This window comes from Dipodomys merriami, unplaced genomic scaffold, assembly GCF_024711535.1.
Source record: "Dipodomys merriami isolate MVZ:Mamm:240054 unplaced genomic scaffold, mDipMer1.0.p SCAF_20, whole genome shotgun sequence".
In the NCBI taxonomy this organism is placed as follows: Eukaryota; Metazoa; Chordata; class Mammalia; order Rodentia; family Heteromyidae; genus Dipodomys; species Dipodomys merriami.
In genome coordinates, this window is record NW_027203382.1 from 23,106,850 (window position 1) to 23,120,607 (window position 13,758).

At 35.4% G+C, this 13,758-nt stretch overlaps 1 protein-coding gene across 1 annotated transcript in view; it reads left to right on the forward strand.

Moving 5' to 3' along the window:
• Positions 1-13,758, forward strand: part of Ap3b1 (adaptor related protein complex 3 subunit beta 1) — a 229,246-nt gene that overhangs the window by 105,763 nt on the left and 109,725 nt on the right. Inside the window, exon 15 of the mRNA XM_070031216.1 lies at positions 2,936-3,112. Within this exon, the coding sequence (XP_069887317.1) occupies positions 2,936-3,112 (177 nt within the window). The remainder of the gene's footprint in view (positions 1-2,935; positions 3,113-13,758) is intronic.

Below are 13,758 nucleotides of genomic sequence, written 5' to 3' on the forward strand. Positions count from 1 at the left end.
TCAGGCAAAGTGATTTATAATCTAGTTTGTCTTTGAGAATATTGAAAAGAAGAGGTTCATAATAAAAGTATTATATGTATGACTGTGTGTATGTGTACATGTATGCGTGCCCACACATACATGTGTCTATACATGTGTATTATTAGTTTGCTTTTTAGGACAGTGCTTCTATTTATTCTGTAGTTGAAAAAACCCATGGAAACTAAAAGTGGCTAATTTTATTATTTGCAATGTGTTCACTTTTAATCTTTTAAAGTACCAATTGTATCATCATAGTATTAGTGGTATACACATGAGAATCCTGTTAATTGAGAGAGGGAGAACAGGTATTAGAAAAATCTTAGAACTCTAACTCTAAAAAAAGAAGGAAACATTGGTTCTACCAGTATCCTAATATTTTTAAAAAATGAAATGCTGTTACCAAGAATTTGATGCAGTATTTATATTTCTGGTTGCGGAGAATTTTTCTGTTTTTTTTTTTTTAAATGAATATTTACTTTGGAATTTATTAACTATAAAATTCCAAATATTATCATCCCTACACTATCACTACCTTGATATTTTCATTGTGATCACTGATTTATTGCTTTTAATTTTTCCAAGCAGATGTATTTTAAATGTGTGCATTCTCAATGATTGGAGTATTCAAATACTGAAAAATACTGGAGTATTCAAATACTGAAAAAAAATTTAAAACCCTTATTTCACTTTGGGATTAGCTATTTTGCAAACGAGAATAGAAAGTGTTACCAGAAGAAAATTACTTAAATGGGATAACAGATTGTTATATGTTGTAGAATTTTAATTTTTATACCGGTAATATGTAATAAAATGTTAAAGAAAAATAAATCTAGCATAACTGAAATATGAAGTTGCTCATATATTCTTATTTAGAAGTACCTTTCATTGTGGCAGGCAACTTGAATTGCTCCATACTGGAAAATTTAATGTACCACTCAATTACTATTCTTTAGCCCAATTTAAAATAATAGATTGGGAGTAAGGTCTTAATGCAGTTTAACCTTTGGAACATTAGAAATAACCTCTTTCCTTCCAGAAATCAGTAATACTGTAAGGGTATTAGTTTTATCATCCTGCTTGAATAGATTTGTAATAACCACTTAGACCTTTTTTTTCTATTACATAAGTAAACTAGGTTTTTCTGTCTTTCTAAACTTTTTATAAGTATTTGTTTAAAGATGATGCTGTTTTAATTTTGGGAAATACATACTTTTTAAATACTAAAGATATTTCGATGATTTCATTCTGATTTGGGGAAAAGAGTCAACATAGGTGGTTAATATTTTTATTGTTATAGTATGGGTATTCAAGACAATTTGAAATAGTAAATATTGTGATAAAAGTTTAACCATGGAGAGCTGGGCACCAGTGGCTCATGCCTATAATCCTAGCTACTCAGGAGGCTGAGCTCAGAGGATCATGGTTCAAAGCCAGCCCTGGCAGAAAGTCCGTGAAACTCTTATTTCCAATAAACCACCAGAAAACCAGAAGTGGTGCTGTGGCACAAGCGGTAGAGCACTGGCCTTGAGCTGAAGAGTGCAGGGACAGCACCCAAGCCCAGAGTTCAAGCCCCATGACTGACAAAAAAAAAAAAGTTTAACAATGGAAAGGTTTGTATTCTCACTTTTTTCTTTTGTAGTCATAATATGGATACCTTTGCCAGTATACAGAAACCATTAAAAGTTTGAGAAATTCTAAAAACATTTTATAAACAGTGTTGTCTCCTGATGCTATCACTTAATGATAGCCATCAGCTTTTTCATTTACTATACAACAAATTTTCTATGCTAGGTGAAAATGTTCACAAAAACTAATTTACATACCCTCTCAAATTCCTTTTGGAATAGGGAGGATACAAATAAGCAAATAGTAATAAAAGTAATTTACATACTCTGAAATGTTGGTCTTAATGGTTCTGATGGAAGGTTTCCAATTTGTAGCAAAGCAGTGATTGTTAAGAAAACAAATTATATTGAAATGTACTTTATTTTATAAATATAATGCCAAAGTGCAGTGTTGGACAAATCTATCCTTATTTTTTTTTGTTGACTGAATAATACATAGGGATTCATAATTTTTTAAGTAGATCTTGATCTATGAGTTTGATACATTTCTAGTGGACATACTAGAAGATAGTAGTGCTTTTGTAGTCATAGTCTTTAATGACTCAGTTTCTTTTTTTTTTTTTTTTTTTTGTCGGTCGTGGGGCTTGAACTCTGGGCCTGGGCGCTGTCCCTCAGCTCTTCAGCTCAAGGCGAGCGCTCTACCACTTGAGCTACAGCGCCACTTCCGGTTTTCTGGTGGTTTATTGGAGATAGGAGTCTCACGGTCTCTCCTGCCCGGGCTGGCTTTGAACCGTGATCCTCAGATCTCAGCCTCCTGAGTAGCTAGGATTACAGGCGTGAGCCACCAGCGCCCGGCTATGACTCAGTTTCTTTTTCTGTATTTTCCTAGGTTTTTAGAATGTGGTTTGTGAACCACTTGTCCTAGGAACCATCAGTGATACTTTTTAATACATGCATTCCTGGGGCTCAACACAGAAAATTAGCCCAGAAAAAAAATTTTTAATGGCTTTGAGGCTTGAGAACAGGAGTCAGCAAACCTTTTCTATAATTTGCTAGGTAATCAGTATTTTTGGCTTAGGGCTCTGTAGTTTTCATTGCAACAACTCACTTTAGCATCATAGCACGAATGCAGAAATGGATAAGACAAAAGTAAGCTGGTAAACCAGATTTGGCCCATTACCTATCTTTTTATTTTTTGATAACTCAAGAAAAATCCATGAATGTAAGAGCATTCCCTGGATGTACATATGACAAATTAATAGATGTAAAATTTTGATAATACTAAGCCATTTTTTGTTAATGTTAGGGTATGACTATCCATTTCTAATTATGTAATCCATTTCTAATAGGTTCCTGTGGCTAGAGCAAGTATTCTTTGGCTGATTGGAGAAAACTGTGAACGAGTTCCTAAAATTGCCCCTGATGTTTTGAGGAAGATGGCTAAAAGTTTCACTAGTGAAGATGATCTGGTAAAGCTGCAGATTTTAAATCTGGGAGCAAAGCTATATTTAACCAACTCCAAACAGGTAAAAGGCTATATCTTTGTCAACTTAGCTAATACATACTTTCCTTTTTACTTTGATCAAATCCCTGAGATATGTTCATGCATTATCCTCTGCAATTAACAGTTACCAGACCTGGTTTCTTTTAGGTGCTGCATTAGATGGTATCATAACAGAGAGATGACTTACTGGTCTAGTATGGGGAAAAATACTGCAAAAATGAAATGTATTGAGATTTAATAGAATCCCAGAAGTCTGGAGGGCTAAATCTAAAGAAGAGACATCAGAGACAATTTCATAAAAGATAAAGTATTTCACTAAAGACTCATAAGGAATGTTTACTGTATAGCATAAGGAAAGAAGAGAATAAAGGATCAGAGCCATGAAACAGCTTGGGAGATTTTAGGAAACTTAACAGATGAGTCCAGAAAGGCAAATGCCATCTGTGTTTGATGTTACTGTGTTAACACCTAGTTACCTAGGTGTTAGTTATCTAATTAGTTACCTAATTCTAGTATTAAGAAGTGAGCCATTTGACATTTTATGTTGTGAGAGTGAACCTCTTATGAACAGACTTAGTACCATTCTAAGATAGACCCCTGAGGGATAGTTTGCCACAAGCAGAAGGCACCATTTGCAATCTAGAATGCTGGCTTTTACCAGACAGCAAATCTACAAGTGTTTCATCTTGGATTTCCCCACCTCTATAACTGAGATAAAAATTCCTGCTGATAGGTTTCCCAGTATAAAGTTGGAGGACTTAGAGTGGTTTATATGCTCTGTTAAATTGTAGAATTTTGACCTGTAGGTAGAAGGGAAATTTTAAAACTTTTCTATAGTAAGATAATTTTCAGCTTAGAACATTTATATAAATCTGTTAAGCAAGTAGAGGTAAGAGGAGTCATTTTCCCTTGTATGTGTTAAAGAGGACTTTTTCACTCTTTTTCTAGCATTTCAATTGTTGTTTTTCATGAATAGAAGACTTAGTTTGTAAGACTGGAAGATATTTCTCTGAACTAGATTTTATCTTTTGCATATTGTCATTTTTTAAAAAAATTATTTTTAAGTTTCATAAAGATTTTTTTCTTTCAAAGAGTTAGTTAATTAGCTTCCTAATTGTAGCTGAGATGACAGGGTACACACCACCATAGAAAGGTAATATACAGTTGAGTTGGGGTCTTACACACTTTGTCTAGGCTGGCCTCAAAGCATGATTTTACTGAGCTCTGCCTATCAAATAACTAGAATCATAGGTAGATTTCGTCATATATTAAGACTTAAAAACTGAAAAAAAGGAGATCAAAAAAACATAGAAAAAGGCAACAAAACAGAGTTGGTTCTTTGAAAAATTAACAAAATTCACAGACCCTTAGCAAATCTATCAGAAAAAGAAGAGAACATACCCAAATAAACAAACTCAGAGATGAGAATGGAAACATCACCACAGAAACAACCAAGATTCAGAACATTATAAGGGAATACTTCTCTGGAAGAAAGATGAATTTCTAGCAAATACTGACATGCCCAAACTAAACGAAGATGATTTAAATCAACAGACCCATATCAAGCATCAAAGTAGAAACAGCAATAAGAGCCCTCCCACCCAAGAAAACCCAGGACCAGATGGATTTACAGCTGAATTCTACAAGGACTTCAAAGCAGAACTCACACCAATACTCTTCCAACTCTTCAATGAAATTGAAAGTGAAAGTTCACTACCAAACTCTTTATTTAAAGCCATCATAACCCTCATCCCAAAACTAGACAGGGACATATCAAAGAAAGAGAATTATAGAACCATTTCTCTGATGAAGCCATCATAACCCTCATCCCAAAACTAGACAGGGACATATCAAAGAAAGAGAATTATAGAACCATTTCTCTGATGAAGCCATCATAACCTTCATCCCAAAACTAGACAGGGACATATCAAAGAAAGAGAACTATAGAACCATTTCTCTGATGAACATTGATTTCCAAACTTCTCAACAAAATTTTGACCAATTTGACTTCAAAACTTCAAAACCTCATAAAAAAAATCATATGCCATAATCAAACAAGATTTATTTCAGGGATATAAGGGTGGTTCAATATATGCAAATCAATTAATATAATTCATCACATGATTATCTCAATAGATGCATAAAAAGCAAGTTCAGGGGCTGGGAATGTGGCCTAGTGGTAGAGTGCTTGCCTAGTATGCACGAAGCCCTGGGTTCAATTCCTCAGTGCCACATAAACAAAAAGCTGGAAGTGGAGCTGTGGCTCAGGAACAGTTCCCAGACCCTGAGTTCCAGCCCTAGGACTGGCAAAATAAAGCAAAAACAAACAAAAAGCACTTGACAAGATCCAGCATCCCTTTATGATAAAAGCTATGGAAAAACTAGGAATCCATGGAACATTCCTCAATATAATAAAGGCTGTGTATGAAAACCTACAGTCAGCATTATACTTAATGGCGAAAAGCTAAAGCCATTTCCTCTAAATTCAGGAATGAGACAAGGATGTCCACTTTCTCCACTTCTCTTCAATTTAGTATTAGAATGCCTAGCTAGAGCAATAAGACAAGATGCGAATATAAAGGGGATCCAAATAGGGAAAGATGAAGTAAAACTCTCCCTCTCTGCAGATGACATGATCTTGTATTTAAAGAACTCCATGGACTCCACTCCCAAGTTACTCAAGCTGATCTGAAACTTTGGCAAAGTAACAGGGTATAAAATTAACCCTCAAAAACAATGGCTTTTCTGAATGTCAATAACGAAAAGAGCACAGCTGAAATCAGGAAAGCAACTCCTTTTGTAATAGCCCCACAAAAAATAAAATCCTAGGAGTTAACTAAAGAAGTGAAGGACCTCTATCATGAAAACTTTAAAACCCTGAAAAGGGAAATTAGAGCAGAACTAAGGAAGTGGAAAAACCTTCCATGCTCCTAGATTTGGAGGATTACATTAACATTCTGAAAAATGGCAATACTGCCAAAGGCTATCTACATATTCAATGCAATACCTATCAATATTCCAACCTCATTCTTCAATGAAATAGAAGAAGCAACCTAAGAATTCATATGGAACAATAAAAGACCCCGAATAGCAAAAACAGTCCTTAGCAGAAAGAACACTGCTGGAGGAATATTAACACCAAATCCCAAACTCTACTACAAAGCCATAGTAATCAAAGTAGCTTGGTACTGGCACAGAACAGACCTCAGGACCAATGGAATAGAACTGAAAACCCAGAAATGAACCCACAGACCTATAGCCACCTAATCTTCGATAAGTGAGCCAAAAAAATAGAATGGAAGAATGACAGCCTCTTCAGTAAATGTGCTGGCAAAATTGGTTAAATACCTGTAGAAAACTAAAGCTAGATCCTTATATATCACCCTGCAACAGAATCAATTCCAGGTGGATCAAAGACCTCGAAGTCAAAGCAGACACCCTGGAAACATTACAAGAATAGGAGAAACTCTAGGGCACCTTGGCACAGGCCGAAATTTTCTTAATAAAGACCAGAAACACAACAAATCAAAGAAATGTTAGATAAATGGGATTGCATGAAATTGCAAAGCTTCTGCATGGCAAAGGACATAACTAGCAAGATCAATAGAAAGTCCATGGATTGGCATTTGATCTTCACTAGCTATACAGTGGACAAGGGTCTCATATCTAAAATATACTTAGCACTCAAAAAATTAAATCTCCCAACAACAAATCCTCAAACAACCATTCTATTGATAAGTGGCCTAAAGAGGTAAAGAGAGACTTCTCTGAAGAAAAAATAAGAATGGCCTATAGACATATGAAGAAATACTCAACTTCTCTAGCCATGAAAGAAGTGCAGTTCATAACAACATTGAGATTCTCCTCACTCCTATTAGAATGGCTATGATTAAGAAATCTAATAACAACAGATGCTGGAGGTCATGTGGCCAGAAGGGAATCCTACTGCATTGTTGGTAGAAGTGTAAACTTCTTCAACCACTCTGAAAAGCAGTATTGAGGTTCCTCAAAAGACAACACAGAGTTCCCTTATGACTTAGCAATCCCACTTTTGGGCATTTACCCAAACGATCACAAACAAGGCCATACTAAAGCTACCAGAACAACTATGTTTACTGCAGCATTATTGTCCATAGCTAAGATATGGAACCAACCCAGATGCTCCTGAGTAGATGAGTGGATCAAGAAAACGTGGTATATATGTAGAATGGAATTCTATGCCTCCATCAGAAAGAATAACATTGCCCCATTTGTTAGGAAATGGAAAGACTTGGAAAAAGTCATATCAAATGAAGTAAGACAGGCCCAAAGAAACATAGGCCCCATGGTTTCCCTTATTTGCAATAAATAGTATATGTCTAGGACAAGTAGAAAAGGTCAAAAGCTATGTCCATATGACAGTTTAAGAGGATGGTAAGTGAAATAAGCACCAAGACAGGGATACAAGAGGTTTATCTTCTTTGCTGTTGATTTTAATGTATTTATAATGTACTATGTGATTTTTTTGTTTGTTTTGTATGTTCTTCCCCCATGGTATAACCCCTATTGTCTCTGTATTTGATTCCGGCGCCCTGCATCTTGTATTATATACATTTTTCTAATTTGAGGAGGGGAAGGGAAATAACAAATGGTGAAATAGGGATACAGGTTGACCCATTGTAACAATTAGATGTGCAAGACACTATGTTGAAAATGAACTTTACAACTTCAAGGCAGGGAGGGAGTTAGGGAGGTGTGGAGAATAGGGATAGTAGGGGAAAAACAAAGGAGCGGGGTAACAATAATTGATAGGAAATGTACTCATGTAACTGTAACTCCTCTGTACAGTATCTATACAATAAAACGTACATATTAAAAAAAGAGATCAGTGTCTGCTGTTGAGTTTCATGCCTATTAATTAATTGAAACATTAGCCTGAAACTCCCTTTGTTCACTAAATCTCTATGGTTTGTTAAAAGTCAATATAAACTTAGAATATTATGAATTTTATGTCTGGTTTGGCTAAATAAGGTGTACATCCTGCTTATATATTACTGTAAAAGTAATACCAAAATAATATGTCAGTCTATACCGCATCAAATAAAGGTCCTGTCTTTGATCCTTTTCTTTATTGAAACCCTTTTTTCTTGGGAGGCAGTACTGGGGTTTGAATTCAGGCCCCTGTATTTGCTATGTAAATGCTTTTTTACTTGAGTCACACCAATAATGGAATGTAGTGGTATTTGTTTAGAAATTGTAGCATGAGTCTTTTTTTTTCTTTGTCAGTCATTGGGCTTGCACTCTAGGCCTGGGCACTGTTCCTGAGCTCTTTAGCTCAAGACTGCTTTTCTACCACTTTGAGCCACAGCACCAATTCTGGTTTCCTAGTGGCTAATTGGAAATAAGTCTCATAGACTTTCCAATCTGGATTGGCTTTGAATTGTGATCCTCAGATCTCAATTAGTAGTTAGGATTACAGGTTTGAGCCAGTTGCACCCAGCCTAATATCTTTTTTTCAACTAAATTTGAAGACAAATAGCTTTCACTCTGATTTTTAAATTTTTTTTTATTTTATTGTAATGTTGATGTACAGAGGGGTTGTGTTACATAAGTCCAGTAATAAGTACATTTTTTTTGAACAGTCTCACCTCTTCCCTTGTTTTTTCCCAGTTTTTTTCCCCTTACAACCTCTCCTCCTCCCCCAAGTTGTGTAGTTCCTTTACAACATAGTGTCTAGAGAGTATCACTGCTGAATTAGTTCACTCTTCATCCCACCATTTCTGTGCTTCCCCTTATCCTCTCCATATATTTACATATAACACAAAAGATACAGAAATCAGAAAGAGAAAAAAGCAAAAACACAAAAAAATAAAATAAAAAAACTCTTGTTTTCATTTCTTGGAGTTCATTTCCTTAAGCTTCATTTTACATGATCCTATGCACATAGCTGTTGAGTGTTGTGATCTTCTCCTAAAACTATCCTTTGGTCTCACTGTGTGACTATTGAGAGTCCTGTTTAACTTATGTCCAAGTGTAATTTTTTTGTCTTTTATTTTCCATTGTGTTTACTTGAAGATTTATTGGCACATTCTAAGTACTACAAATGAGGGAAAATATACAAAATATACAATATTTTGTTGGATCTTGCTTATTTCACTTAATATAATTATTAACCAGGTCTTTCTATTTCCTTGTGGATGGAGCAATGTCATTCTTTCTAATGGAAGCTAGAATTCCATATATATATATATATATATATATATATATATATATATATATATATATATATATACACACACACACCACATTTCCTTTTTTTTTTTTTTTAATACACCACATTTTCTTGATCCAGTAATCCAGTGAGGGACATTTGGGCTGATTCCATATCTTGCCTATGGTAAACACTGCTGCAATAAACATGGTTGTACCGGTAGCTTTAGTGTGGCCTGAGTTGTAGTCTATTGATAAATGCCCAGGTGTAGAATTGCTGGGTTATAAGGAACTATATTTAGTCTTTTGAGGTACCTCCATCCTGCTTCCAGAGTGACTAAACAAGTTTACATTCCTACCATCAGTGCAGTAGTGTTGCCTTGTGACCACATCTCTAGCAGCATCTGTTATTGTTAATTTTCTTGATAATGAACATTCTATCTGGGATGAGGTAGAAAATCAATGTTGTTTTGATTTTCATTTCTTTATGGCCAGAGAGGTCAAACATTTCTTCATGTCTATTGGCCATTCTTACTTCTTCTGAGAAGCCTCTATAAATAGTCTTTAGCACATTTACTAATTGGGTGGCTGTTTATTTGAGGATTTGCTTTTGGAGGCTTAAAATTTTAGAGCCCTAAGTATATTTTAGATATAGGGCTATTTATCTTGCTAGCTGTGTCCTTTGCCATGCAGAACTCTTTGGTTTGATGTAATCCAATTTATCCAGTCTTTGATTTGTTATGATTCTGTACCTTTGGAAGTTTTTTTTGTTTTGGTGTGTTTTTTTTTTTTTTGGTTGGTTGTGGGGCTTGAACTCTGGGCTTGGGTGCTGTCCCTTAGCTCTTCAGCTCAAGGTGAGCGCTCTACCACTTGAGCTACAGTGCCACTTCCAGTTTTCTGGTAGTTTATTGGAGATAGGAGTCTCATGGTCTTTCTTGCCCCGGTTGGCTTTGAACCGTGATCCTCAGATCTCAGCCTCCTGAGTAGCTAAGATTACAGGTGTGAGCCACCAGCACCTGGCTTTCTTTGGAAGTTTTGAACCATGCCAATAAGCTTTATTATTTCCCCTATCCCTTCCTGTAATATTTTCATAGTGTCTGACCTTATATTGAGGTCTTTGATCCATTTGGAATTGATTCTGGTGAAGAGTAATATGTAAGGATCTAGCTTCAGTTTTCTGCATGTCAGTAGCCAATTTTTCCAATACCATTTTTTGAATAGGCTGTCTTTCTTTCATCCTATGTTTTTGGCTCCTTTATAAAATATTAGGTGGCTGTAGGTCTGTGGGTTCATTTCTGGGTCTTCTATTCTATTCCATTGGTCCTCAGGTCTGTTTATTACCATGGCTTTGTAATAGAGTTTGCAGTTTGGTTCTGATACTCCTCCAACACTCTTCTTCCTCCTAAGGATTGATTTTGCTATTTGGGGGTCTTCTATGATCCCATATGAATTTCTGGATAGCTTCTTCTATATCATTGAAGAATGTTGTTGGTATTTTTTGGGAACTGCATTGAATTAGTAGATAGCTTTGGGAATTATTGCCATTTTCATGATGTTAATCCTTTTGATGCAGGAGCATGGAAGGTTTTTCCGTTTCCTTAAATCTGCTTTAATTTCTTTTTCATCTTTTAAAAGTTCTCATCATAGAGGTCCTTCACGTCTTTGGTTAATTCCTTAGTATTTTATGTTGTATTTCTGTATTGTATTTTAAGCCTATTATAAATGAAGTTACTTGCCTGATTTCAATCTCATTGTCATTGTTGATATACAGAAAAGCTACTGGTTTTTGTGGGTTAATTTTATACTGTGCTTCTTTGCCAAAGTTTTGGATCAGCTCAAGTAACCTGGGAGACGAATCTATGGGGTTCTTTAAATACAGGGTCATATCATCTGCAAAGAGGGAGAGTTTTACTCTTTCCTTCCCTATTTGGATCCCCTTTATGTTTTTCTTTTTCCTTATTGCTCTTGCTAGGAATCCCCGTACTATATTGAATAGGAGTAGAAAGAGTCGATGTTCTTATCTCTTTTCTAATTTTAGAGGAAATGTCAACTTTTACCATTAAGTATAATGCTGGATGTAGGTTTGTCATACACAGCCTTTATTTTATTGAGGAATGTGCCATGGATTCCTCACTTCTCCAGAGCTTTTATCATATGGGGGGATGAATCTTGTCAAATGCTTTTTCTGCATCTTTTGAGGTGATCATATGGTTCTTGTCCTTGCTCCTGTTGCATCTCTGTAATGAATCCTGTTTGGTCATAGTATATAATTTTTTTGGTTAGTTGTTGAATTTGGGTGGCCAGAATTTATTGAGAAGTTTTGTATCAATGTTCATCCAAGATATGTATCTATAGTCCTCTTTCTTTGATGAGTCCCTATCTTGTTTTGGGATGAGGGTTATGTTGGCTTCATAGAATGAATTTGGTAGTGATTTTTCCCTTTCAATTTCATTGAAGAGTTTCAGGAGTATTGGAGTGAGCTTTTCTTATGGAATTCAGCTTGAATGCATCTGGTACTGGGTTTTGCGTGGGTATAAGGTGTTTTATTGTCATTTCTATTTCATTAGTTGTTATGGTTCTATTTAGTTCATTAAATGTTCTTGGTTTAGTTTGGATTTATCAATATCTTTAGGAATTCTTCTATTTCTTCCAGATTCTCTAATTTGTTAGCATAAATGTTTGCTAAGCATTCTCATAATATTTTGAATATTGTTTTTTTCTGTTGTGATTATCCTATTTTGTCTCTAATTGTATTTGGTGTGTTCTCTTCTTGTTTTGGTCAGATTTTCTAAGGATCTGTCAATTTTGTTAATTTTTTCTTTTTCTTTATTTTTTTTTGGGGGGGGGGTCCGGTCATGGGGCCTGTTCCTCAGCTCTTCAGCTCAAGGCTAGTACTCTACCACTTGAGCCACAGCGCCACTTCCAGCTTTTTTCTTTTTGCTTATGTGGTGCTGAGGAATCAAACCCAGGGCCTCACGCATGCAAGACAAGCGCTCTACCACTGAGCCACCTTCCCAGCCCCTAATTTTGTTAATTTTTTCAAAGAATCAACTCTTTGTTTTGTTTTTCTTTTATGTTTTTTGGGGCCTCCATTTATTTCTGATTTAATTTTAATGATTTGATTTTATCTTCTGGGTTGAGGTTTGGCTTATTCACTCTTTTTCAAGTAGCTTAAGGCGCATTATTAAATTATTGATTTGAGATTTCTCCAATTTGTTGATACAGGCTCTGAGAGGCATAAATTTTCCTCTGAATACTGCCTTTGCTGTGTCCCAGAGGAGCTGGTATTTTATGTGCTCATTTTTGTTAAATTATATAAATGTTTGAATTTCTATTCTGATCTCTTCAATGACCCCTGATCAATAATGTGTTGTTTAGTCTCTATGAGTTAGAGAATTTTTTTGTGATGGCTTTTGTGTTGAGCTCTAATTTTATTCCATTATGGTCGGACAGAATGCAGGGAATGTTTACAGTTTTTCTGAATTTGCACAGGTTTTCTTTGTGACCTAAAATATTACCTATTTTGGAAAACATTCCATGAGCTGCTGTGCAGAATGTATATTTTGATGGTACATGAAATTTTCTGTAAATGTCTGTTGTCTAGTTGGTCAATGTTGTTATTTAGGTCTGAGGTTTCTCTGTTAGAGTTTTTGCCTGATGACCTATCCAGAGGTGACAGTGATGTGTTGAAGTCACTAAGAATCAATATGTTTGGATCTATCTCTGGTTTTGGTGAAGAAGTACTTTTTGATGAATTTACTCTGATTTTTAAGCTACATTAATCATGGGAATTTTGGAGTATTAGTTTCTAAAGTATTTTTATTTTTGAAATGATACTTTCAGATAACTAGTTAACAATTAACTTTACCTCACACTCCACAGTAAGTGAAAATGCAATACAAATCTTAGCATTTTCAAATGGGTTATAGTTTTTAAATGATATAAAAGCAGATGAATAAAGGTCTCCTGTTAGATTGTATTTTTTTCCCAGTTTTTCTCAAGAAAGGAGATTGAGTACATTTAGAAATGAAAATTAGTGTTTAAGAATAGCTTTAATTATCAGCTTGACAGAATTTTAGTTGCATAGTTCATAATTTATTGTATATGAAATATAGACTAAAATTATTGGTTTGATGAATATGTAAAAAAATATTTCTATAGTTACTTTTTTTAGCCACATTTCAAGCTGAGCAGGAATTACAGACCATATTTTTGTGGGACTGCTTTGTCATGAAATCCTGGTGCTTATTGCATACCCTATTCTCTGGGAATACCTCAGTTATCTTTAAGAATTTTCACTTCTTGGGCTGGGAAGTTGGCTCAGTCGTAGAGCACTTGCCTTGCATGCCTGAGGCCCTGGGTTCGATTCCTCAATACCACATAAGCCAAAAGAAAAAAGCCAGAAGTGGCGCTGTGGCTCAAGTTGTAGAGCACTAGCCTTGAGCTGAAGAGCTGAGGGACAGCGCCCAGGCCCAGAGT